The sequence below is a fragment of the Colias croceus genome, chromosome 15, assembly GCF_905220415.1.
Source record: "Colias croceus chromosome 15, ilColCroc2.1".
Taxonomy (NCBI): Eukaryota; Metazoa; Arthropoda; class Insecta; order Lepidoptera; family Pieridae; genus Colias; species Colias croceus.
In genome coordinates this window covers 3,567,030-3,593,953 of record NC_059551.1, presented here as the reverse complement: position 1 = coordinate 3,593,953, position 26,924 = coordinate 3,567,030, and the positions used below count along the sequence as shown (strand labels likewise).

Here is a 26,924-nt window from a genome sequence, read left to right as displayed (position 1 = left end):
GAGATATTGATTAATGTTTCCTTAAAGGGCAGGGCAAAGGCTTGGGGACATTAGTGCAACGTGCACAAACAGCACAAACCTACATACATACATACGTCATGTATACATATTGTATGTATGTTGGAAATGTACGGGAAAAAAAGTACTTTAGATACTGGAGATTGCAAATTTGGCAGCCAAGAAACATTCCTTTATTTATTTTAAAAAAATCGAACTGCTTATAAAGATTTGTTTTGATTGTATTGGAAGAATGAAAAATCAATAGTGATTATTTTTGGCTACTTCGATTCCACGACATGGAAAGTTTATTTTCGATAATCTCAATCTCAATGCACGATGCTTCAAATGATTAATGTAATTTGAAGAAATGTAAAAAATATGTTGTTCGAAACTGAAAAGATTTTTATTTCTTTGGCCGAAGCAGTTTACAACTGCCGGTATGAAATATAAAATTATTGAAGTACTGAATAGCCCATTTATCGAGGAAGGCTTTAGCCACAGGCTTTAGCTATATAACTTTACGCTTCGTTCAATAGAAGTGGAGCATAGATGAAATGTTGAAAATTACGCGGGAATTTCCGCGTTTTATCGACTCCTACGCGAAGTCGCGGGCAAAGCTTATCATGTAATATTATATTAGTAGTAACTCAAGGATAATTTTAATTTCGATCAGATACGTCATCCGATAACATATTATTCAGTTTTTTTTTTGGTAGAGTAAAGAGTTACTTACTCTACTTTTATAATATAATAATAATAGTATAATACTACTAAATATAATATAGAAAATGTATACTTAAACAAATTAAAAATATTAGGTTTGAATAGATGTTTGTATGATGTAGAGTTTTCCCAAATAATTAAATTCAAAGTAGGAACAGAACTAATCTACTAAATCACGACAACACCTACTCGATTATGTACCATATATCTTTTAATTTTTATATACAAAAAGGTTAATCGAACTTCCATATAATCCCAAAAACCCTGGCCTATTGTTAAAACTACCAATCTATGGAGAATAGTGGTTTGAGCTAGGTTCCCTTTGTCTACGGAATACCTAATACCTACAATGGATTAAACACTACCTATTGTATGATCATAATTGGTTTTTCATAGTAATAAAGCCGCGGGAAGATTAAATAATTATGTGAGTAAAAAGAAATATTTATTTACATCGCACCAAATAGTTTTTGCGATAATCCTATGTTTGAAGGGATATTGAAAACCTTTTAGGAGTTTTGAACTATTTTTTCTATAAATATTCAATTAGTCTGTGAAAATGTGCGTGGTCGTCAAACCTTACAAACACTTCGTAGAAATCAAGTTTTTTTTTTATTTCTTTATTGTAAAAGTTCTAATAACTGGATATCCTTTTTCTAGATGACTTTTACGTGATATTAATCTCTATACAATCCGTAAAAAAACTGAAAATAAATCAGTATGGATCCTATTCATAAAAGTTTAATTAAGTATATATACTTATAAAATTACAGATATATTACAAAATTGTGTAAATGTTATGTTTATTCAATTTATTAGGTTCATAATTTTAAGATGACAGAAAGCCTGAACTTGATTGATTATTAAGAGGGCTTATTCAATTTAACGCAAGTCAAAATCTCCGCGATCTATTACGATAGATCGCGGCTTGCGCTATCCTTTTACTATGAACAGCATAGGTCCACAGGAGAGCGCCGAGCAACATGTCCTCTCTCTGGAAAGGCTCGCTGCCGACTGATTTTAATCGGGTCGCGCGCAGTGTTTTATAGTACTTTAAAAAAAATTGTAGAAAAATAATAGAGGTACCTTAGTTGATTTTTTAAATTTTATCTTATAAGTAAGACGTTCTTTTATTGCAATATGTAAAAATTATATTAAACTAAGTCAAATATCTTGGTGAAAATAATCATTTTGTCGACTATAATTTCTAAAAAAATTCACATTGTTCGGATTTTAATTTCGTAAGTTAGGAGTCCAAAATAAAAAAATCTTTTAACTAACTATTTTAATAAGGATTTTTGCAGTTAGTTAAAAAAAATTGTGTGTTAGATCTGTCAGCGATTTCAGATATTTTTAGCTTCGAAATTGACACTAAAAGCGAAATCAAGTAATCATCGGCTCAGTTATCTTGATGGTATTCACAAATACTGTATTAATTGAAAAAAACTCTTAATTAACTATATAGACAATAAAATTTCCTAAAATTATTAGTAATTCATATGTTTGTAAGATAAGTGGTTGATGGACAATCTTGTTTGAAAAATCACATATTTGAGCCAAACAGCGCACGGACCGCGTACACGGCCTTAAGCTACATTTAGTCGCGAGAGATTATTTATTCCGAACCTAATTTCGTAAGATAATAATTTTAAGTTTGATGTTTTGATATTTGGTGTTTTAAGAAATAGGAAATTAAAATAGGAACTTTAAATATGTACAAAATATTTGATAGTTTAGTTTTATAACATTCATACAGAAGACGCAAGTTCCAATTTTTTCACTTGTTTAATTTGTATCTTCAAAATAAACATTACTTATAAATATTACTATTAATAGTTGTCAAATCACACTTTAATTATTTTAGTCACAATTAATTATTTAGACGAGTGAGTTTCAGTGAACATTTGGGCTCAAAATTTCAAAGTACTTTAACATGTTCTTATCATCAACGAACAGGGAATATTGCTTCTGTGACAGTTGTTATTCATATACTATGAGGATTGATATTTGTAATTTATGAAGATTATTATCCATTCAATGTGGTGAGAACTGAATAAGAGAATAAATGAAATCTACCAAACTGTTAATGCTACGTACATTCTCACAAGCACATGTTATTAGAAAAAAATATAAACATAAAATTATCATCTACCGCGTGCTCGCGAGTAACCTACGAGCCTTTACAGAATAGAAAAATTATGCCTTTTTTAAGCATTATTACATTTTTTAAATATTTACTTGGACTTTATGTCTAAAATAAATGTTTACAGTAAGAAAATATAGTTTACTGTCCAATCCCAAGATATTTTTTCTATACTTAGTATATAGAAAAAATATCTTGGGATTAGTTTAGTTTCGATATTATATTTACTTTCGAGCTCGAACGCCATCAAAGAACGCACGCGATTATTACAGCTGTGTTAGCGTCTAGCACCGCGTAGCGGTCTAACCGGTCTCTCAGTGCCAGAAATATATGATAGCGAGCCTCCCCTTAAGCTATTATACAATTAACTCACCAATAACAAAAATAAGCACCATACACGCTACAGACTTCCTCGCCTTCGCCTGCGCTTCGCCCTGTCCCGCGTGTAACGCGCCGGGCATCTCCCGCGTTCTCACAAGTTACCGGCGAGCTTTTAACGAATATAGGAACTCACAATGATAAACCTATTATACAATTAACTCACCAATAACAAATATAAGCACCATACACGCTACAGACTTCCTCGCCTTCGCCTGCGCTTCGCCCTGTCCCGCATGCAACGCGCCGGGCATCTCCCGCGTGCTCGCGAGTAACCGGCGGGCCATCAGCGAATAGAAAAACGATATCACAAGCAGCGGTAGCGCGTAGTATATTATCGCTTTTGCGAGTGTCATCCATCTGGAAAGATGTGTAGTGGTAGAGAAAAAAACAAGAATTTTTGTTAGGATATATTTTGCCAAAAGCATAATATTTAAGGTGAATTAAATAAGCATGGAGAATACACCAAATGCGAGAGTTCTCTCTCTGGCGAAAATGGGAACTGCTATGTCTATATAACACAGCTCTGATTTTAATAAGTTTCATATTATATTTACAAAGATTTAAAAGTAGGTATACAATTTTAGGACAGTTGCATATCTAGCAATCACAAAATAAATTGTGATTGGTTCATATAAATAAAATCATTTTTTTATCATTTTTAAGTATTAGCGTCTGCTCGATAGTATAATTGTTTATGGGAATATGTGCGCGATACTTAGAGTAGGCGTTAAATTTTAAGAAGCGGTCGTAATTTTGTGAATATGTTATTTTTAATGGCGTAAGTCTTCAGTTATCTCTATTTTGTTTTACATATGTTTGTAATAAAGTCGTAGAAATTAAATTTATTTATCAAAATAAATAAAACCTTAATGTTTTATTATAGTTAAGTAGTATCTACTACACTTTCTTTAGAATATTACCATTTTGGATGTAGTAACATAAAACGAAGCAAGATGCTATAAGCATAATGAACCAACATGAGAACACTATTAATTTATATACCTACATTTACTGCTCCATCATATTGTTTATGGATAGATTCTAATAAAATTACATTCATGGAGTTTCCGCGCCGGAAAACTAGACTGAACTTGAAATCCGCTAACAGTGAACTTTCATGAATAAATAAATATTGTATACCATTAATAAAGAGAATAATTGGTCTATTTGAGAAAACTGCTATAATTCAAGAGATTTGTCATTGAGTTACGGCTTTAATTATCATAGTTATTCCTAACGTTATATTATATAATCTCAACACAAACAACATAACAAACTACACAACGCATGTAAATACAATCTACGCGAATAAAAATATAAAAATAAACTGTAACCGTAACATATCTGGGACATATCACTTACTTGGGATAATTTTTCCATTCCAATGGATACGGGGAACAGTACAAAATGGTCACATTATTATGTATTTGTGCTGTTATTGTGTTGGAGAACATGGCAGCAGGGGCCGCGAATATAAGAGCAGCACCCCAGATAAATGTTGCGCAGACTAATGGAAGTTTTCTTAACTGTAACAAATGTATGAATTAGTACCTAGTAGTCGCTTTTCGTGACAAAGATATAGACATAAAACAAAAATAAAATATGTAGCTCGATATATTTTTCAAACGTGGTCAAATAATTTAGTACAGTTTAAACGTAATAACAAATCCAAATGTACAAGCAAGAAATCTGTGTTGTTATTTGATATATCTCTACTATATTATTATAAATTCTAAATAACTAATAAATACGAAAATAACTTTGCTTGTTTGTCTGTCTCGTCTTCACTAAGTCTTGTCTAAACCACTGCAACGATTTGAATGAAAAAAACTGAAGAGTGAAAGATGAAGCTTGAATATTTGATAACATCCAGCGACTTTCATTCAAGATTGTTTATCACGAGTCACGACGCGACGGTTCAAACCAGTTTTCAGTGAGAAAACAGTTTTTAAAAACGTTTCATTTCTTTTTCGAGTTAAAGAATGAACTGTGATGAATTAAAAGTATATTTAAATTTGTGGTTTTATTTTTATTTAAGCTTAATATTGTAGATATGCAACGTGCTGACAAAAGGCTTTCTTAATAAATATGACAAAGTACCAATATGATGACTTTTTCGCAGCCAAGCTCTTTATTAGAGACCGTTCAAGTAACCGAAATGAATTTTATATCATTCGAGCATGAGGAATGAAATATGTTTCATTTGTACTACTTAATATACTTACTACATCTAACCCATAACCTATTACTCTCCTCTATGATCTAAACTGAGTAAATTAATTGATATAGTGGGTAGTAATACAAAACATTATGCATATTAATGAAAATTGAAATTACTCCAGTAGCCGAACACTAACATATTTAAGCAATTAGATTCTACACTATTTAGTATTCCACAACTCCTGAAACTAAACTTGAAATAATAAATCCTACACAATTTGTAATTTTCTTGTGGGATTCTAAACTAAGCAACGCAATTTGTGAACAGCTACATAATAACAAGGTTTTTTTTTGTGAAAACAAACAAAAACTAGGACACAGCATATATAATAGTAAAGGACAAAGTGTGACTGACCATAACAACATTAAGGCGTAAATATGTGATTTATTTTATCTAGTAAACAAAGTACTTTACTGTATTTAATTCATGTTATTCTATATTATAACTAGTGGTCCGCCCCGGCTTCGCCCGTGGTTGGCGTGGTTGGTTGGCATGTTTAAACTATCCTATCTCTCAAGTTGGATCGAACTGCACATGGTGTGCGAATTTTATTATAATCGGTTAAGTGGTTTAGGAGTCCATTGAGGACAAACATTGTGACACGAGATTTATATATATTAAAGATATAATTTAAAAAATCATAATACATATTATTTTGAGATATCCTTCTATCCTAATATTATAAGGGTTCTTAAAACAAAATACGGACAGAGTTATTGCTGAATATTGTGAAATATTAATTTTAGTGAAATAATAAGTATATTGAATTAAAATAAATTGGTTCAGACTGCCATAAGGTTCTGTATTTATTTCGTTTATATTCAAAGATTTTTATCCGACGGTTTTATTATTCTTAGATAAGTTCCCTATAGTACCGAATACTAAACCTTGTTACAACAAGAAACGAATAAAATGAAACACAAATAGTATTTCATATAACAGGACAAAGATGTATCCCCTGGAGGTTGTAACTTCTTTACTTTACTAGCAACTTCTTTAAAATTTATCATATTTTACTAACAAACTTGATAATTTTATTTAGACAAAGTTATTGCATTTAAAGTCATTTATAAGAAAGATTTTTCAATTGAAAGGAATGAAAATAACGAACGGAAACGGAACGTGTACTGCTTTAACAATAATATTTTTGTTCGCGTTGTTTTTCATCTAACACCGAAAGAATTTTTCAAATCGGACCAGTAGTTCCACAGATTAGCGCGTACAAAAAAACAAGATTCTACGATTCTTCGATCAAGTTAAATTCTAATCTTACATCAACAGTGTGTTATATTCCACACATTACCATCATTAGTTTAGTGGTTTTTTTGCTCCCAAAAGAAGACAATGGCAACGACTTTCCCAACAATTACAATAAATAGATGCTTCGAACACATTTTCTCTGACATAGAGAAATTATTCCCGTAATAGAATTTGGGAAAATGAGGACTATTACTGGTCTAATGATATCGCAACATGCAAGCTGTTCTCATTATTGAACTATTATACGCCTTTATAAAGACTCTATCAAAGATTATATGGTTTCTTATTAAGCATTAGAGTTGTGAACAACCCACGCTTTGTTTTAAATGTCCAAACGAATATAGGTACGAATCAATCGAGGAATATTTGATTACCTACTTATGTTTAATTGGATTTATTTAAATCCTCATAAAATGTTTGTATTTTGAAATCCAAAACAAGTTGTCGTGATTTACTGAAACGAACACGCACTGTTTTATTTTGAATTTGTAAATTATTTTTCAGGTTTAAATGTGGATTATAAATTAAACACTCGAAAATCAATGAACATTCCCATATAACACAAAATACCTCTACGCTTTTACAATTTTATCAAAATTTCTTTGCATTCAAAGCGAAATAAAGACTCAGAATTTTGTTCTCGAAGTAAAGATGTGAACGTCAAACATCTTACAACTTTACCGAAGTGATTCGAGATCTAACTTTCGACTTTAAAACTAGTATGTCACTTCAATTCGCCTAATAGTAGGTACTTCTACAGATAGAACTAGACAACCTAATCGGCTTGAAAATTTTTCTAGAATCTAAAAATAAAAGTGCTGAAACATAAATCCAGAAAATCGTTCTGGAAAAGTTATTTTACCTCATAAATGGTCCTGCGAATAGTGATAAAATGTTTGCAAGAAGTTTTTTGGTACATTTACACAGTAAGATAAAAAGAACCATTTTATTATACGTGCAATTATTGGAATATGTATTTTTTGTTTAGTTTAATTAGCCAAGCAGAAAGAATAGTCGTAATATATTAGAATGTTGTATTACATTATTTGCTGCTACAGTTTTAGTTTTTAGTTAATAAACTAATTTAATATTATTTATTTATCTATTTATAATAAGGTATCTTTCAGTTAGTGATGCAATTTTCGAAATTAATGAATACTACGTCAATTATAATATACAGTGAAAAAACTAAAACCCAACTACGACAATAACCGGCGCTGAAAAAGTATAAAACAAGATTTCAGAATACTGAACTGAACAAAGTTGCTAATGTAGTTGCAAGTAAATGGACACAGTAGACTCTACCAAGATGCCTTCGTTGTAAATTGACAATAATGTCATACAATACTATTCTGAAGTATGCAATATTCCACTATGTAAAGATAAATTTTCATGTTTGGAAAGGCGTAGTCACACGTTACATAATATACCTATCTACCGTAGCACTTCAACAACGTGTGACTACGCCTTTCCAAACATGAAAATTTATCTTTACATAGTGGAATATTGCATACTTCAGAATAGTATTGTATGACATTATTGTCAATTTACAACGAAGGCATCTTGGTAGAGTCTACTGTGTCCATTTACTTGCAACTACATTAGCAACTTTGTTCAGTTCAGTATTCTGAAATCTTGTTTTATACTTTTTCAGCGCCGGTTATTGTCGTAGTTGGGTTTTAGTTTTTTCACTGTATATTATTTGTACTATTTTGGTGTTAAAGTGTATTTGGGGGCATAATATCAACAAAAGTTAAACTGATGAACTAATAAAGAAGCTATGGACGAAAAGATGTGAATTATATGCAATCAGCCCATGAATACAGGTAAAGTCACGAGCAAATGCTAGTAATATATATATATTCAAAATGTACAAGGAAAGCGCTTTCAAATGATACTAAACACGGGATATTTATCTTAACTTTATTTTTTTACTTTGTATGTTTTGTCCAATAGAGGACGCCACATTCGATTTTGTGAAACCCCATATAGCCTATAACCAGCGGACAATTAAGACGCTTCTAATGATATGTCATTTGTCAAATTCTGATAAGTAGTTTAGACGTTACGAGGGAACAGATGAACATACATACATACATACATACATACATACATACATACATACATAGCCTGTCAAAATCATAACCCTCCTTTTGCTTTGCCGTAGTCGGGTAAAAAGGTACACTAATAGATAGTGAAATAATATACGTATGTGAACAAAGACTATAACTAAGAGATAATAAAGAAAATTCGAATAATAAATTATTATTAGAAAAAAAAGAGATAATAAATTATTATTTGGTCGCACTTCTAAGCAATATTACTAATCATAACCTATTATATCACTATATAAGTACCATAACTATACAATTTCATACTAAATTACTTACTTGCAGCTTCCGAAACGGATTCACAATAGCGCAATACCGCTCCGCCGACAATGCCGTTAACGTGAAAACGGATACACCAATACTGATGTCCTTGCCCGTTTCTGATAGTCGACAAATCACTTCACCCCACGGCCACGACTCCAGGGTGTATATCGTGGATACGAAGGGCACACAGATGAGGATCACCAGCAGATCGGCAAGGGCTAGAGAGAATATGTACCTGTAAAAATGTGTAATATAGAGCGAATGTACATAAATGTTTTGATAACATTGCATTGTGACAAATTTTATAAATAAAACACTACAAATTTGTTACAAAGTATAAAACAAAGTCGCTTTCCATAGTCTGTGTGTCTATATGCTTAGATCTTGAAAATTACGTAACAGATTTTGATGGTATTTTTTTAATAGGAAGAGTGGTTATCGACTAAGGTTTTAGTATATAATTTAAGTTTTAGACAAAGCGGGCGACGCCGCGGGCGGAAAGCTAGTGATGATATAATTGAGGATTGATAACAAATAATGTTTAGAAAGTAAGCTGAAAAAAAATAAACTGTTATTTGACTTAAAGGTTTCGTTATTATTTCCTACCTTACGTCATTCACCTGCCTTTCATAATATATTGATAACTAGCGGTCCGCCCCGGCTTCGCCCGTGGTACTTATTTCACAGTAAAAGGTATGTCTATGTTCTTTCTCAGGGACTAAGAGTCTCTGTGCCAAATTTCATCAAAATCGATAGAGAGGTTTAAGCGGGAAAGCGTAACAGACAGACAGACAGAGTTACTTTCGCATTTATAATATTAGTATGGATTATAAAATATTTGTAACAAGGAATGCTATGAAAATTAATGGCTTTGTGAAGTAAAAAAAAAAAAACAAAAGCGTAACCCGTTGAAATATTACAGAAATTCAAACAGTGTTAAAACTCTTTTAATGAATGATGAATGGGTTGGACGCTTCAGTGTTAATATTGACTTTTAATATCTAACAAATGACCCAACTTTTGTAATAAAGTTCAGCGCTAAGCGTATTTAAAGGAATATATTCTCAAAATACATTAACATACTGTACATCAAGAGTAGAGGTATGTCCTATTATGTATAAGTAATGCACAACTTAGTTCTCAGGAAGTGGCACTAGTATAATATTTCTGTTGAAAATAACGCTATCATCATATTTAGTTATAATAATATATCCACGGGTAAAATACTTTTTAACCTCAGACAGTGTTTCATTAATGTTAAAATTCCCTTAATTACTTACTAAAATTCCATTAATTAGTTTTAATTATTTCTATAATGAGCCAAATCTAAACATATCTCAGACATACTGATACAATCACATAAGAAATAGAAAAAGATATTTCGAGCTAGACAGCGATCTAATTGATAATATTAATTGGTATTAATTTTATCCATAAGCCGATTAACTACGTTGACAGGAGCCTCTCACAAAACTGCTTTATGATGCTTGTACACTTAAGTGGCTTAATTAAAAATAAATTAATTTACCATATAAAATCATGTATATAGTATTAACTAGTGTGTATTGAACTTGAGTACAAACGTATCTAAGCTTTGTAATTGAAATTTGCAAATTAATGTCGTGCTAAATGTAACGCTTCTGTAATGTAATAAAATATCTTTAATTTTCATAATTTCAGCATATCAGTATTTTTTTTTTATTAACATTAGCTAGTCGAGATAGAAGAAGTCGTGGACGTGTATTTGTTGAGTACGTTGAACATATCATTGTTCACGTTGAATATAAACTTTAAAGTCAATTTTATAATTTAATAACTATGCACCGGCTCTGCCTGTGGTATACTGTTGAAGATTAGTCGTACCAGAAACCTAAGCAAGCTAATACACAACACTTTACTTAAGATCATCACAAATCACAATGACATGATCAAATGCATATTTACAATTTTGTAAAGGTCATACAGAATACAGACATTCACTTTTAATAATATAGAAAAGTTAAATTTAATAACACAATCTGTATCGACACGTTCTACATTTCCTTTCTTATCCGTTCCATATACTTGGTATAAAATTCTCTCAACAGGATACGAGTTCTCACAAAAATAACTCATTAATACGCTCGACAAAGCGAAATGATAAGTCTTAGAAAGCGAGGTATTATGTTGTACATTGATCTAGGAAACTAAAACGATTCTGTAATTACATATCTCTCTGGAGGTATTCGTTTCGTGCAATACTAGTTATTTGAAAGACAGCTGAACAATGGATTGGTTGAGCGCTTACAAATCAATTACAGGGCTATATTAGATAGTGTTTTATATTTTAGATTGTGTTTTATACTACTAGGGTTAACATATCTTTTGTGTATGGTACCTTTTAAATGAACGCAGTATGATTTTATAACAATTACAATTATGAAAAATAATTGTAGGCCAGCCTACGGCTATAATAAAATCAGCTACACAAATATTGAAATTCTAATTAAATTGAACTCCCAGCAAATTGCCTAGATAGGTTTCACTATTCAAAAATACAATTTCTTTTTATTAGTATAATAAAATATGTACCATTTCCATGCGTATATTCTTTATAGATCATAATCATGCACCCTAACAATTAACTAGCAAAACTGTAACTGTCTTCTTGAAAATATAAACGCTTATCTATACACTACACAAAAACTTACGTATTCGGTGCATTCCTCATTCCTCTGTGTCGCACGTATACTATAACAAGGGTGCCATTTCCCAATACACCCACTATGAATATTATAGCGAATATCACGGGAACCAAATACGTCTCAACACGATCCTTGTAGGGCGTGTATTCTATACACCCTATACTATGTCATAAACCATAACAATGAAATAAAGCATACACAAAAACTTACGTATTCGGTGCATTCCTCATTCCCCTGTGTCGTACGTATACTATAACAAGGGTGCCATTTCCCAATACACCCACTATGAATATTATAGCGAATATTACTGGAACCAAATACGTCTCGACTCGATCTTTGTAGGGCGTGTATTCGCTGTCAGTCAAGTTGCTTTCCAGGAATGTTATGTTGGTAGCTGACGGAGTGTACATGGCTCTGAAACAAATATATTCTACTATTATATTTATTGGATTTGATACGTCGTTCCGAGTGGCTGATTTTTTTTTTTTTTTTAATTTATTTATTGATATATATAAAAATCTTTGCTTTTACAAATTTTCGCCAAACTGTAGAGCAGTTTGTTGGCGATGCGCTCCTATTACTAATATTACAAACCGCATTTGGAAGGGTGGATTAGTTGTCTCGGGTATACTTGTGACTTTTATAAGTTTCATAGAGTAAATATCTATTATAAAGGCTGAGATTGCAAGCTTTTGTACGCAAACTGAATTTAATCGTAAACTATGAAAATCTCTTACTAAAAACCTTTTCATTACCTATATAATTATTTCAAATACTATTTAGTATTTTACATTTCTTATCCTAATTAATATAATAAATACGAAACCAACTGTGTCTGTTTGTCTCTTCTTTGCCTCAACTACTGAAGCAAATTTTTAATTTCGTGAGTTTTTCGGGATAGGTTTTTTCCCGAAGAACCCACGGGAACAGAAACTTGGTGGATTTTTCTTTGACTACGCGGGCGAAGCCGTGAGTGGAAAGATAATTAATTATGCATAGGTACTTATAGGACAAAGGTCGATTAGGTATATGGTATACCTAATACAAATAACCCAATAATTAAATAAAACATAACATTAGTTACTTATGTTCTCGATGCAAATAATAATATAATCTCTCAATTCAGTCCATAAATACTCATTTAATAATGTCGAGAGGCACAATGCGTAAATAATACGTATTCATTAAGGGACGGACGAATGGAGCTGTCGAAAACATAACTCAAGTGTTACCTTCTGATATGAAGCTTACATTATTATGAACTTTAAACCACTCATCGCACATATTTATGTAATCAGTGTGGCAGAACTCCAAAAATATACTAAATCCCTCGTGTTTTATAATCTGTATGTTGAATAAACTAACTGGTTTGAAGCTGTATAAATTTCACGTAGTTTTTAATTTGCTTTAAGCGGAGTAGAGTGAAAAATACTTGTGTATTGTAAATTGTATTATGTAAATTGATGTAAAAAAATTATCCATTTACTACATTTCCGCCCGCGGCTTCGCCCGCGTTTGCAAAGGAAAACCCGCATAGTTCCAGTTCCAGTGGGATTTCCGGGATAAAAACTATCCTATGTGTTAATCCAAGTTACCCTCTATATGTGTGCTAAATTTTATTGTAATCGGTTCAGTAGTTTTTACGTGAAAGAGTAACAAACATCCATACATCCATACAAACTTTCGCATTTATAATATTAGTAGGATTTACATTAGATAGAAATAGATAGAAAAACAAGTGTTCGACATTATATATCAAGTCTAATATTTACAATGAATCTACAATATTCATTATAACGTAAAATTCTTGTTGATTCTTCAATTAATTACTAAAGCCAAATGACCACTAAAAGTTTGGGAAACCACTTGAAAGTCTTTCAATTTAAAATTAAAGCAACCGCTGGACGCCATTTTATATATATCTAGATTTTATTTGAAGGAGCCATAAAAATGCGTGGAAATTGACGAGTGTCGACTACTCATTTTATGTCATAGAGCTAGGTTGTTAAGAAATAATGATTACCTTCAAACATGTATGACCTAAAAGCCTCCTTAAGTCACAAGTAATTAGTCAAATTCGATGATAATATTGGCAACTTTCACTTATATTCAATATCTCCAGTACTTAGATATATTGATTGATAAAAACCGGACAAGTCGGACTTGGGTACGGAACCCTAAAAAGTAGAGATTCTTCACAATATTGAATAAATAGAATTTTCAGAATTGCAGCTTCATTCTATCATTTCTCTAAAAGTTTTTCATATAAACTGAAGCATTCAATTAAAAATGCTATTTATCAATAGCAAATCGCCTGGAAGATATAATATTTATGCTATGAGAACGCTCGGAGCCGTTAAAATAGTTCATGAATTCGAAACTATTATAGACAAGTTCTAGATTCAAGATAAGAGGCTTTTGAATTTAACAATTGTGTCAATGCTAACTGCTATTTCGGTGTATCCGAATTATTTGGTTATATCTCAAAAGTTATATGGTTCACATTTCCGAATATACCTAGTCATTTCGTTCTCTCGTTACAATGCCAGGTAAAGAAAAGATAGAGCGAAGTTTGGGTTGATTTTGGAGAAGAATATGAACATTATGTGTAATAATGGGGAAAGAATAAATAATGTTGTGGAAAAAATGAATATTTCTGTCTCACGAATAGTATGTATTATACGCTGAAACAGATACCTATATTCATTTACATTGAAATTATTTGAAATCATCGTTTTTAAGATAAATTAAGACTAAAAGAAAACATTTTTCTTTCTTTAAAATTAATCGTATTCTATGTTTGTAATTAATTTGTGAAAAACATTATACCATTTGTGTTACAAATAATCAAGTTACGAATGAGGGTTGAGTAATCAATTGGCAGTCCTAACAAAATGTTTTACATTTGAATAATTTTAAAAGGGTTTTCTCCATTGAATAATTACCGACATTAATGTTTGAATCTTATGTACTTGAACGATTGATTACAATTATTTGATCCTTTAGGTTTTTATCATCTAGTTAACTTCTTACTAAAAAAAATATTATGCCTATAAAATAAATAAATAAATAATTTTGCCTATAATATGTACCTATTATATTTATTAAAAAAAAATAGTGTTTCCTTCCTGAAACTGGTTTATAACCTTTAATTTACTAAATTGAAAATCTTTATATTAAATAAATTTTGATTAGCTTGTCTCAAAAGGAAAGAGGAAAACGATTTTGCTGCTTTAGCCTTTCCCAAAGAGGAAAACTTTCGTACAAATTACTAAAGACCATCTGGGCGATTTCAGATTGAAATTCATCAAATACCCGATACCTTGAGCTTTACTCTTTAACTTCTAAGCAATTACACTAGACCTGTTATTAGGTAATGATGATTAATGTATGCTTAAACATGTAGTTGTTTAAGCATAGGCATTATGCGAAGGCTAACAAGTTCTCTGTTTTCTAATGCTTCCTCCGTTCAACTACCCATCCGCACTCATAAAACTATCAAACTATCCGTAAGTTTGCTTTTCCCACAACTTTTAATACGAGTAGAAATATTGTATGCATAAAATCATATCAGGTAAAAGTAAATGTATTATGAACTACACTTAACATCGGACTTTATTTGAAAGAAAACTACTTGAGAATATCGAAATAACAGCTTAAAAAATCAGTTTAATAATGCGCATATAGCAAATGAAATTATTGTATTGTTATCGATCCTTTATAAGTATACAAAGTTTGAATTAAATCTGTCCGTTTAAAGTGGGTCAAAATCGAGTCTAAAGAATTCATACAAACAAACGTATATAGGCGAAGTTAATAAAAGCATGTTAAAAAGCAAGTCATGTACACAATAATGTCTCAATAGTCTCTACGTGAAGACAATCTAGGTTTCCATTAATTGGATTTTGGCACTAAGCCCCAATGTAATTACGTTTCCATAAATAACTAATCCGAGTATTTTAACGCTATGCCACCTCGATCAGATTAAGTAAATACCTAGTGGACTTTGTTACAAAAACATTTATGTACTACTCGGTCAGATAAATATACGCAGCTGTCAAACTCTCTTTTTGACTATAGCTACCTGCATGATGATGTGAGTATAGACCATGTATAGTTGGAAATATTAAATGAGAAGGCCAAAAAGGAAAGCTGTTTTAAAAAATTATTAAAGAAGTCACATATTAATAAACCACATTGGTATTTTTGTAACATGAATATTGTAGGTCAATCTGATGCATTTATAAACAGTATAAAGAAACCAATTTTATGTTTACTTCTTTATTAGGTAGACTTACTACCTTATATGAAAACAGAAGTAGTAGGTATACTACAAGTACTTTAAATACATAGGAATAGTACTAAATGTAGACACATACGTCATACATAGGTAAAAGATCTAAAAGAAACACGAATAGCGTTGCGAACTTTTTTTCAAAATACGTAGCAGTGACTTTGTACTGATAAGAGTTACCCAATATAGCTAATCTTGGCTTAGATAAAATTAGAAATCTAACTTTAGTAGGTATTGCACAGTTTTTTATCTTAGAGTTTCTTATACAAATAAGACATAAGACATAAGTACTTTATATTTTTCTTTTCTTCTATTATTATATTTGTTTCGTTTGTTCTTGTTTGAATAAAATTCAACGAGAAAAAATGTCACAAACTTCCTTAATTGTTCAAAGAAACACGTAATTGTACCTAAAAAGTGAAAGTCGAAGTTTCAAAATCGAGCGTATTTATAGACGAAGGTAAAAAATACTATTGCTTAAAAAATATTTTCAGACCATTTTATTTAACTAGCTTTCCGTCCGCGGCTTCGCCCGCTTTGTCTAAAACCTAATAGATTATTTACTAAAACCTTCCTCTTGAATCACTCTATCTATTTAAAAAACCGCATCAAAATCTATGGCGTAGTTTTAAAGATTTAAGCATACATAGGGAAATAGGGACAGACATAGGGACAGAGAAAGCGACTTTGTTTTATACTATGTGATAATAATATAAAAATTTCCCGAGTATGGAAAGTTAAATCAAAAAGTCATTAAGACTATCGGTAACTTTTAGTACACGATATAAAATCAATAAATAGCTTCGAATATAGTAAAAATATTGCGCTTTTTTACAATTTCTGGGTCCGTTCCAAGCTCTTGAATCCACAGAATGTTGTTTCGACGTCAATGATAAATGTTAGTGCTCTCTGTTAACATTTATAAATAATAAATTGAAACGCTACTATTAAATATTTTGATTTTAAATTTTCACTCATTCATCATTTCAGGATTCAATTTCATAACAGAAATATAGTTTATTACTTGACGATATTGATCAATTTCTTCGAAAATGAACAATTATTTTATAGACTGCTACGTTGAAAGACAGCATTTAAAATGGTTTATAATAATATGTAATATTGTTATTATTTAAAAGGGAACCTATCTTTATTATCCATAAACGATTTTTAAACCTGTTTTATTTCTTGTTAAGCTATTGCATATCTTCTATCGCGGGCCTTGAGCGCGGGGACCGAATCGATTCCGTAACGAAAAACCTTACGCTCCCCACTCCGACGGGCGGAGTGGCTTGAAGGCATAGCATGCAATAGCTTTACCGCGGCAGTCCCCGAGTGCCACACGTCGTTTTTTTTTATGTAACCTGTACTGTCATTAAATTATTAGATAGGTAATCATAGTCGTTTCAGTTCGTTCTTCTACTTCAGTATTTTATAATTTTGAACTTATATCTCCATATAGTCTTCAATGTTTTACTCGATTCCATTAGTTACATCGCTATAATGAACTAGTTGTGAACATTAAAAGCTTGCAAATAATTGTAATATACATTGATCATGATGATTTTTCATTTCAGAGTAACAACGTAATATTTTGACTTTACAACATTTAATTTTTATTATCCAAATTTAGGTTTATATGCACAACTAGAAATCCTTTAAAGTGCAGTCACGTATTTTCAAAATAAATGAGAGCATTAGTTCTATGGACATGTTTTATGTTAATTCACACAGCTCGCTTCATGAATAGAGATAAATTTCATTGTGTATTGCTTATTTGCTTCGTGAATAAATATAATTTCAATTTAGATTAATTTGCATTCTCTAAAAGAGTATCATGAGCTAACTATATTAATCACTAGCTTTCCGCCCGCGGCTTCGTCCACGTTTTCAAAGGAAAACCCACATAGTTATCGTTCTTGTGGCATTTCCGGGATAAAAAGTAGCAAACATCCATACATATACATACTCACAAATTTTCGCATGTATAATATTAATAAAATTATGCTTACCTCATTCATTTCCCATTATGGATAAGCGTTAATATACCAGAAATCCATTAACTGATTTTAAAGGTAGATATAACTTTCAGCACATCTTGTTTAAAAAGATGAAGAATAAAATAAGAAATCGTATTCATTCTTTGTTGAGTGAAAGCTTTATAAAACTTTGTAATGACCTTTCACGAGCGAACACTTATGCTTACGACTTAAAAATGCCTCCAAAAAGCTAACAACTCTATTTTCTCACACTCAGATCAATACAATAAAAACAATGTAATTTAATGTACTGTTATAAAAATAAAACCCTACGAAATTTAAATAAAACATTAGTGTGATGAATAATTTACAAAATGTCCTTGACCGTAGTTATTCGGGGTTTATCTTCAGAGGACAGATATAACTTTAATTTGCATTCAGTGTTTGTTTTGATTATTGAAATCACACTGAATATATTATACCCAGACGGTAGTCTTCGTAACATTTTCGCCTTTATTTTGAATCAAATGTCGAAGTATAGAATTATATTAACTACTTATATAATACACATTGATAATCTCAATTAAGGAACATCAACATCTTTCTATTTTCAATACTGTTTAGTACCTATCTATACATATAATAAAATCGTAGGAAAGTCAAAACTGTACATTGAATATTTTTTTAAAAGAATACATAATCCATGATCTATAATCGATATAGAAGCCAAAAACATAGTTTTTAGAATTTTTGTCTGTTTGTCTGTTTGTCGGTTTGTCTGTTTGTCTGTTTGTCTGTATATTTGTCCGAGCTAATCTCGAAAAGTACCGCATAGATTGACTTCAAATTTTGCATGGATATTACTAACAGGTCGGGTGAGGCTTTTATATATACATTATTATGCTATCACCTCCGGGGGAGGAGCTGTGAACCTTTATTTTTCTAACGTATTCCGTGTATTACACAGCGTACAATCTAAAGACTCATGTTTAAATGTTGTTTTTGGGTAAGCCACGCTATTATCTAGCTTTACACTATAAAATAAAAACTACGTCATTTACGTAATTTTGGCAGAGAAACAGTTTAATGAATCTTAGTAGTATAAAGACAAATTTGAAACAGCGCCATCTATGAGACTTCATTAAAATCAAATCAATTTACATGTTTAACGCTTCTTGCAAATTTATAATTAAAAATTAAATAATATGATGTTGGTGGGGTTTTTAATTGTACTTATTTATTTAACTTTTTAACCCATGTCTTCCCAGAGTCCACTTCAGGTGCTTATATTTTATGTGAATATACTAAATAAAATTTTACAAGTGAGGGTAGATGTTTATTATTTCATGTCAAACAAGACACTATTAACAGTTAATTGTGACATTTTAAAAAATCCTTCTTGCGTTCCCACAAAAGGTAAGTTGTAGCTTTTATATTTATTCTTTATTAATTAATTATATAGTTAGACTCATGTTTTTAATTAGAATTGAAGTTACGACAAAATAAGAATATGATGAAATTTTATTTTTATGTACATATAACTTTTACAAGACTATATTAAACGCCCAAAGAATGTCACTTTTGTTCTTGATAGAATTTTATTTGTTAGTAGCTTTTTAATAAAATTAGGTAAAGTAATGTTTTCATTTTTTTTTTATTTACAGATTCAATGTTCATAAAAATTAACGATTTGCATGAGGATGTAGTAGAAATAAGTATCCTGGCGCGTGGTCAATTGTTGACTAAAGTTAATTTCCAACGTATGGTACAATCATTGGAAGAATCTTGGGTAATTTTAGAGGATATTTTTCGGGAATGAGAAAAGGGGCAGCCAACCACGTATCAGCGTGCGTGCGTGAGAATCTACCTACGTTTTAGTTCCAAAAAAAATGTTATTTTGAAACGTAAATATTGCACTCACAACTACTGTACAAGTATGATTTTTAATCCTGCTTTACTGTCATCTGATTGTTTTATTATCGTTATGGCTATCGCGGTACAGATCGTACTGGGATCAGAGTACATATTATTTATCAATTGGTGTGGTAATATACGTACCACACCAAGTAAAATATTTACAATCATACCAAATGCATTAACACGGTATGTACATAAGGCGGTCTTATCGCTTACTAGCGATCTCTTCCAGACTGCCCAAGGTAAGTGATAAAGAATTATACTCATGATCCAGCAATTTTCAACCGAAAAAGAAGTTTTTCTATAATTGGTAGTTGTTTCATTTATTTATTTTAAATACCTAATTTTACTTTTATATTTGCCCATTTGCATTACATTCAGCTTCCATAAAACTTATAAAAATTTTATGTTTATTTCTGTCTAATATAAATACTCTTTTTTAGATATAAATAACAAAAACAACTTTTTTATTAAAATTTAGTACCTTGGGAAGATATTATCTATGTATTATTAGACAAAACATTTAAAAGGAAATTATGTTACGATTTTATACAATGAAAATATGTAAAAAAATATTAGCAGGTGTAATTATTAAATTGATCCCGAACCCAAAACTGTAGTTAATTTTTTTTTGTCATTTAGTGTTTAATTCATGTCAATTGGTTCATTAATAAAAAAAATTATGATCATTTAAATAATCACGGCGAACATTTGCTAAGGCATTCATGTACAAGGTGTAATTGTTCAGTGTGCACAGGCGATTTTTTTTTGTAAGTATTACACATAACAAAAAACTTTAAACTGATATCGAAAGTACTTAACCTAATAATGGCCGTAATCATTTTTTTTAAATAAATCGAGAAATATCAAAAAAAATATCTTTAAACCCTCCCATACAAGTACATAATATGAAATATGAATATCCCGTATACATTTAATATGAAAGATTTTAGCTTTCTTTTTCTTATTTTGGTTGTCTGCTTTAATTACTTCGCAAATTTAAAGTGGCATTTTCCACGCTTTTTCCGGACATTTTCACGCATTTTCCGGATATTTTCCGGGCATTTTCCGGGCAATTCCTCACGCATTTTCCGGGGATTTTCCAGGCATTTTCCACGCCTTTTCCGGACCATTTCACGCCTTTTCCGGACCATTTCACGCATTTTCCGGATATTTTCCAGATATTTTCCAGGCATTTCCCAGGCATTTTCCTGACATTTCCCTGACATTTTCCGGAGATTATCCAGGCATTTTCCACGCTTTTTCCGGACATTTTCACGCATTTTCCGGATATTTTGTAGATATTTTCCAGGCATTTTCTGAACATTTCCCTGACATTTCCCTGACATTTTCCGGAGATTTTCCAGGCATTTTCCTGACATTTTCCGGGAATTTTCCAGGCATTTTCCACGCCTTTTCCGGACATTTTCACGCATTTTTTGAATATTTTCCGGGCATTTTCTGGGCATCTCTCAGGCATTTTCCGGGGATTTTCCAGGCATTTTCCACGCTTTTCCCGGATATTTTCCAGACATTTCCCTGGCATTTTCCGGAGATTTTCCAGGCATTTTCCACGCTTTTCCCGAACATTTTCACGCATTTTCCGGATATTTTCCGGGTATTTCTAAAGTACGTAAGTTTTTTTAGCTTAGATTAGTAATAAATTCTATTAACAATTCTATGAATTGTTTATGGTAGTACGTGTTTACTAAATAATTGTATGTAAAGTAGTAACTACTATGCAGTCGCTATTCCACGCGGACGAAGTCGCGGGCACAGCTAGTTGTATATAAAATGTTTAACAATATATTATTAAATGTATAAAAGTGTTAATTTTATGCTCTATGAGATTTTCTTGAAGACTTCAACTCTTCCAGTCAATGCTTTTTCTTTTATCGGCAAATTTACATAATCGAAAGATAAAAGTTAGCAAAACTTTATTTATTATATTTCTGGCGTAATAAGCAGTCAGCGGTTGATGGATTTAGATCCGGTGGAAGCTCGCTCGTCAAAATGCAATAAAGTTTATTTTACGCTTTAATATGACTGGCATTTCTCGAGATTACGTGTTCATCTGAAAGATTTAACGGTAACCTATAATATAACGAAAATGTGATACCGCTCAGTCGCTTTGATAAAGATAGCAAACGCGAGAAAAACGCGGCTGTTTCGTTTTACGTAGCGAAGGCATCATTACATAAATGTGTAACGTGCCAAGATGTTTTTTATCTTTATAAATGATATCAATTGGATTTTATACACCACACGTTTGAACGAGATGTTAGAATGTGTGACAACTAGAAACCAATTTACGTCAACACTTTGCATGCAATCTCTATCTCTGCAGTTTCATTTTTAATTGACGTTTGAAGATAGAATCGGGTGACGCAATTCATCAATACAAAAGCAAAACCTTTTTCATTATGCCTATAGATTGATAGCTTCACTTTCTAACCAACTTCTTACCCATATTTCTCAATATACTAGTCTTGTGCCATAATTTATTCGACACCCCCATCAGTCTATAAAAGTAGTGTATCAAAAAGATAATAACATCAATTCATATCATTGTTTTCAGATGTGAATATATTTGACAACAAAATGTATCATGCGGTAACAAAGTGAAGCTGTCCTTTGAAATGTAAAAGTGCGATATATTCAAGATGATAAAACAATACTGTTATCCGTCACATTTGGATCAAACCTGAAAGGAAACCTTCGGGCAAAGGTAAACCCACGAGGGTATACTGGGACTGTTTTGTAGTTTATTTATAGAGTGCAATGCGCTAGAGAAGATGAAATGTTTTCAAATGAAATACCTATGGTTTAGCATATATTGAAATTCGCAATCGTTTGCTGAAGCTGTTGTGGACGTTTTGAAAGCGGGAATATTCTGGACTTAGTGGTCTGGTGAATTGGTACTTTCAAAATTCTATATTTAAGTCATTTTACTTGAAAAAAAAAGCAATTAAGTAAAAATATGTTACAATTAACAGTATGAGCAGTAGTAGGGGCAGTAACAAAATTTACACATTTATAAAAACACACTTTTAGAAAACAAGTATCTCTTAATATGTATTATTACAGTTTCCTGCTATGTTAATTGTATTTCCTATTTCCAGTTGAAAAGATAATTGGATTAATGCCAAGCATTTTCAGCGTTACCCTGTTTTTCACTTAAAACGGTAAAAAACAGTAAAAAGGTAGTAACTGTAAATTTCATTAAAATTTTGCTGGAACTTGGCAATCTTTTCCTTTTCTCAATTAGCTATAATTGAACCAATACTTTGCACGGGCTTCTGTAGATACAAAGTTCTTTGTATCTATAGAAGCTGGTGCAAAGTATGTCACTGAAAAATGTTTTTTCAAAATTATTAAAACAACCAACTGTCTTTACCCACAGACAATATACTGCAAACTTTCAAAAGCGAGGTAAATTAATTTCTTCCAATTCATTGTTCTTGCAATATTCTTCATCGCTTTAGAACTTGATTATATTTCCAGGTTTCAATTTAATCAATGTATTGACTTTCAAGCGTGTTGAAATTAAAAATGTTGCGGTGCTTCCTTTTCAGTTATAACTTGCCTTTCTTCTGGTGGCTCTTTTATTTACTATACTATGTATACAAAGAGAACTTTATAATGGAAAAATGAGAAAGGCTCATATTCTAATAATAAATAATTATTATGTCCAAAACAACGTCGGTTGCAGGAAACATATACTGCAGTCTATACTACTAATCAAATAAATTCCGTTAACATTAAGTCTAATTTACTTCCCTCCTGATACGTTGTTTATTAGTATTAGGAGAGCTTATGTTAGAGACAGCAGAATGTCGGATCCCTCTAGAGACTTCTTACCAACCTTTCTACCTATTCCAATCTCTGAGCTTATTTATTTTGTTTTGTTATGTCAAATAACCTTTATGACAAGGGTCCGATGATAGTGAAAAGTGAATGAGTATCAACAAGTCAACCGTCTAAATAGAGGTTCATTTAAGATTTGAGGTTTTGAATGCATTACAGTTAATAAAGTATGACGTTGATGGATGATCGAGAAGAACACGAAACCTATTTGGATTGTATTTAGGCATTAAAATTCATGATTGTGTGTTAATAATATAAAATTAATGGCTTCGCAATTTAAACAAACACCACCCCGCTGACGATATATGTTTTTTATTGAGCAATAAGTAAAATAAATGAAAGCTTAAAATGCCAATAATACAGGCTTGCAATATATATTTTTGGGAAGTTGTAATTTATTTTTAGGGTATGAATATGGTATGAATATATGCTTGTTTTTTTTTTCTGTGATAAAACTGTCAATAGTTGGACATAAAATGAATTACTATATTTGAGATTATGGTGTACCTACTATGCTTTTTATGTGTGTGTTACATACAAAAAATGAATCTTGCGATACCAGGAATTTTTTATAACACCCTCCATTCTAAATGTATCCAATAATCACAAAGAAAAATTGTTACCAATTTCCCTTTACACGTGTTTCGGAATTTCCTCCTCTTTCAGCAATTTCGGATAAAATACGTTGGTGTTACAGGGAATGGTGAAATTAAAGGTTTACTTTGTTAAAAAGGTTAACAAACTATGGAATGGTTCTGACTAGTTACGTGTCCTAAATGATATTATTTTAAACAGGTTATAAACTACCTGGTCCATTGGGTCAATGCTTAAGAGAAACTAAATAACAAATTGCTTCCGTTGACCTCCTCTTTAAGAGGCCAAGCAAATTATCCCAGCTGTAGTAGTTGCTGATCCAAGTTCAAAGCATTCAAACTAACTCAATTGTAAAGAAGGTAGGAATTAATTTATTAACTACGTTATTTATAACGTAGCAATGGCTCTTTCGCTTGAAATTTGTCATTTAGATTAGATTATCTTGATAGTACGTAAGCACTAAGCATAATAAGTTTTATATGGTTTATATCGTCCAAACATTATTTATGGGCTATGTATGGCTCTTATATCAGTTACGCATTTACGTCAACCACTGAAATTAATTTTATAAGAATGTATAAACAATTTTAACAACACAACTAAAGAACTAATTGTTTTATAGTTGTAGTAAGTTTAACAATTTTAATTTTAATTAATTGTTCGTAGGCATACGTGTCATAAAATGTCTCAAGGCTAAAAGCAAAGAAGTGTGGAAACTGGAAAACATCAGCTTTATAAAACTTTTGCCAAAAATCCAACTATTTGACTTGAAAACTTTACAAAACACTTAGATCCTAAACAAACAATGCTTCGTGCCTGGAAATTTAAGGGATGAATTCTGTAATTCAAAACCTGTGTCTTCTCTTGTGTTACATTATGTTGAATTGGATTTAATACCTTTGAAAAGCATTTACTACGGGCATGAGAAGAATATTTACTGTTTCTCTACAATTGAAAATTTTTCATTTAGACAGACTGTATCTTAGTATGCCTGCGGCTAATTGAGATTGTACATAAATTAATATTGTCCTGTATTCCTTGAAGTACCTACGCGAGGATGGTTCTTATGTAAAGAAAACGTAAATATGTACCAAGGGCGAAGCCGGGGCGGACAACTAGTTATAATATAATAGAGGAGGAGGAGGAATCTTAATTTAATAACAATCATAGAGTTTTTTAACTGACTTTATGAAATTGTTTTTAATTCACAGACTTTCGCTTTTTTATATCAAAGCGAGACACCATCTCATAATTGAAATTGTAGTTTGTCAATACCTACTTAACACACTTACGGCTTTGTGAAGCCAATTTTGTATCAGAGTACACGCTCCAAAGACATTTTAAATTGGATGCAAATTGCTATACGCCTCATTCGTTCCCTATGCTAAAGAAATCTTACACGTTTGTAATATAATAATAAATAGAACTGCGTATTCTTTGTTTAGCTCGTGACGACATTTAGAGATTTTTATATGAATTCAGAAGCACGGAACTTTTTATAATGACCTTACATTTATATACACTGTTATAAAAATAATAGTAAGCATAAACAATAACATGTAGTAGTAAATAAATTTCACATCTGATAATTATATTGTTGGGTTTAAGAGTTTTTGTGGTCCTGTTAAAGCTTTTTTATTGTCAAGCTTGATGTCAGCGGTCAGCGACAAATCCATTCTATTATCAAAAAATAACAGAATGAATATGTCGCGAATATTTGCATTGTTCACCACAAACTATTACTTCGCCACACAATATAGGTTTAATTGTAATTGAGGTTAAATAATGATTATAAACAAGTTACTAAAATATTCATTTCAAAGAACGAAAGGATATCGCGTTTCGGGGTTTCAGTCAACGATATACATTACATATCGAATTAATATATTTTGTATAATAATAATAATAATATAATAATCTTTATTTATTTCTTCCTTTTACAATACATATTATACATACAGACAACATATACAAGGTGTAGAAAGCTGGTGCCTGTGGTAGGTGTAAAACCTGTAATACAGGTCACCAGGTCTCCACCACTCGGATGAACAGAACATTATAATTAAGCCAAAGAAAGAAACTATGTAGCTTAAAAATTAAATTACTTTAGTTACATTAGCAAAAAAAATATAAAAAAAAAATAATACAAAAAAAAAAAAATAATAATAATTAAATTAAACATGCAAAAGTCTACCCGGATGAAGTGTGAGTGATTGTGACGAGTGAGTGAGTGTGTAGTGTGAGTAAGTGTGAGTGAGTTTGAATGCGTGTGGTAAACATCTGAAATCTTAATTTGAACGAATTAGATAAATGAGTCTAAAAAGGTCTCAGTCTCAGCGTATGAAAGTCCCTGTAGCCAGTTATCAAGTAACATTTTCAGTTTGTGATAGTTTAAAGAATGTACAGATAGAATATTTTGGAGTTTATTATAAATGTAAGGGCCAAGAAATAAAAAGAATCTGTGACTGAAAGAAGTATTTAGTCTA

The 26,924-nt window shown here is 31.2% G+C and overlaps 1 protein-coding gene across 1 annotated transcript in view; it reads right to left on the bottom strand.

The window, feature by feature from the left end:
* Positions 1 to 26,924, bottom strand: part of LOC123697952 (neuropeptide CCHamide-2 receptor-like) — a 56,935-nt gene that overhangs the window by 7,918 nt on the left and 22,093 nt on the right. Inside the window, exons 2-5 of the mRNA XM_045644530.1 lie at positions 11,998 to 12,201; positions 9,119 to 9,338; positions 4,610 to 4,773; positions 3,411 to 3,604 (exon numbers count right to left, since the gene is read on the bottom strand). Of these exons, the coding sequence (XP_045500486.1) occupies positions 3,411 to 3,604; positions 4,610 to 4,773; positions 9,119 to 9,338; positions 11,998 to 12,197 (778 nt within the window). The 5' untranslated portion in view covers positions 12,198 to 12,201. The remainder of the gene's footprint in view (positions 1 to 3,410; positions 3,605 to 4,609; positions 4,774 to 9,118; positions 9,339 to 11,997; positions 12,202 to 26,924) is intronic.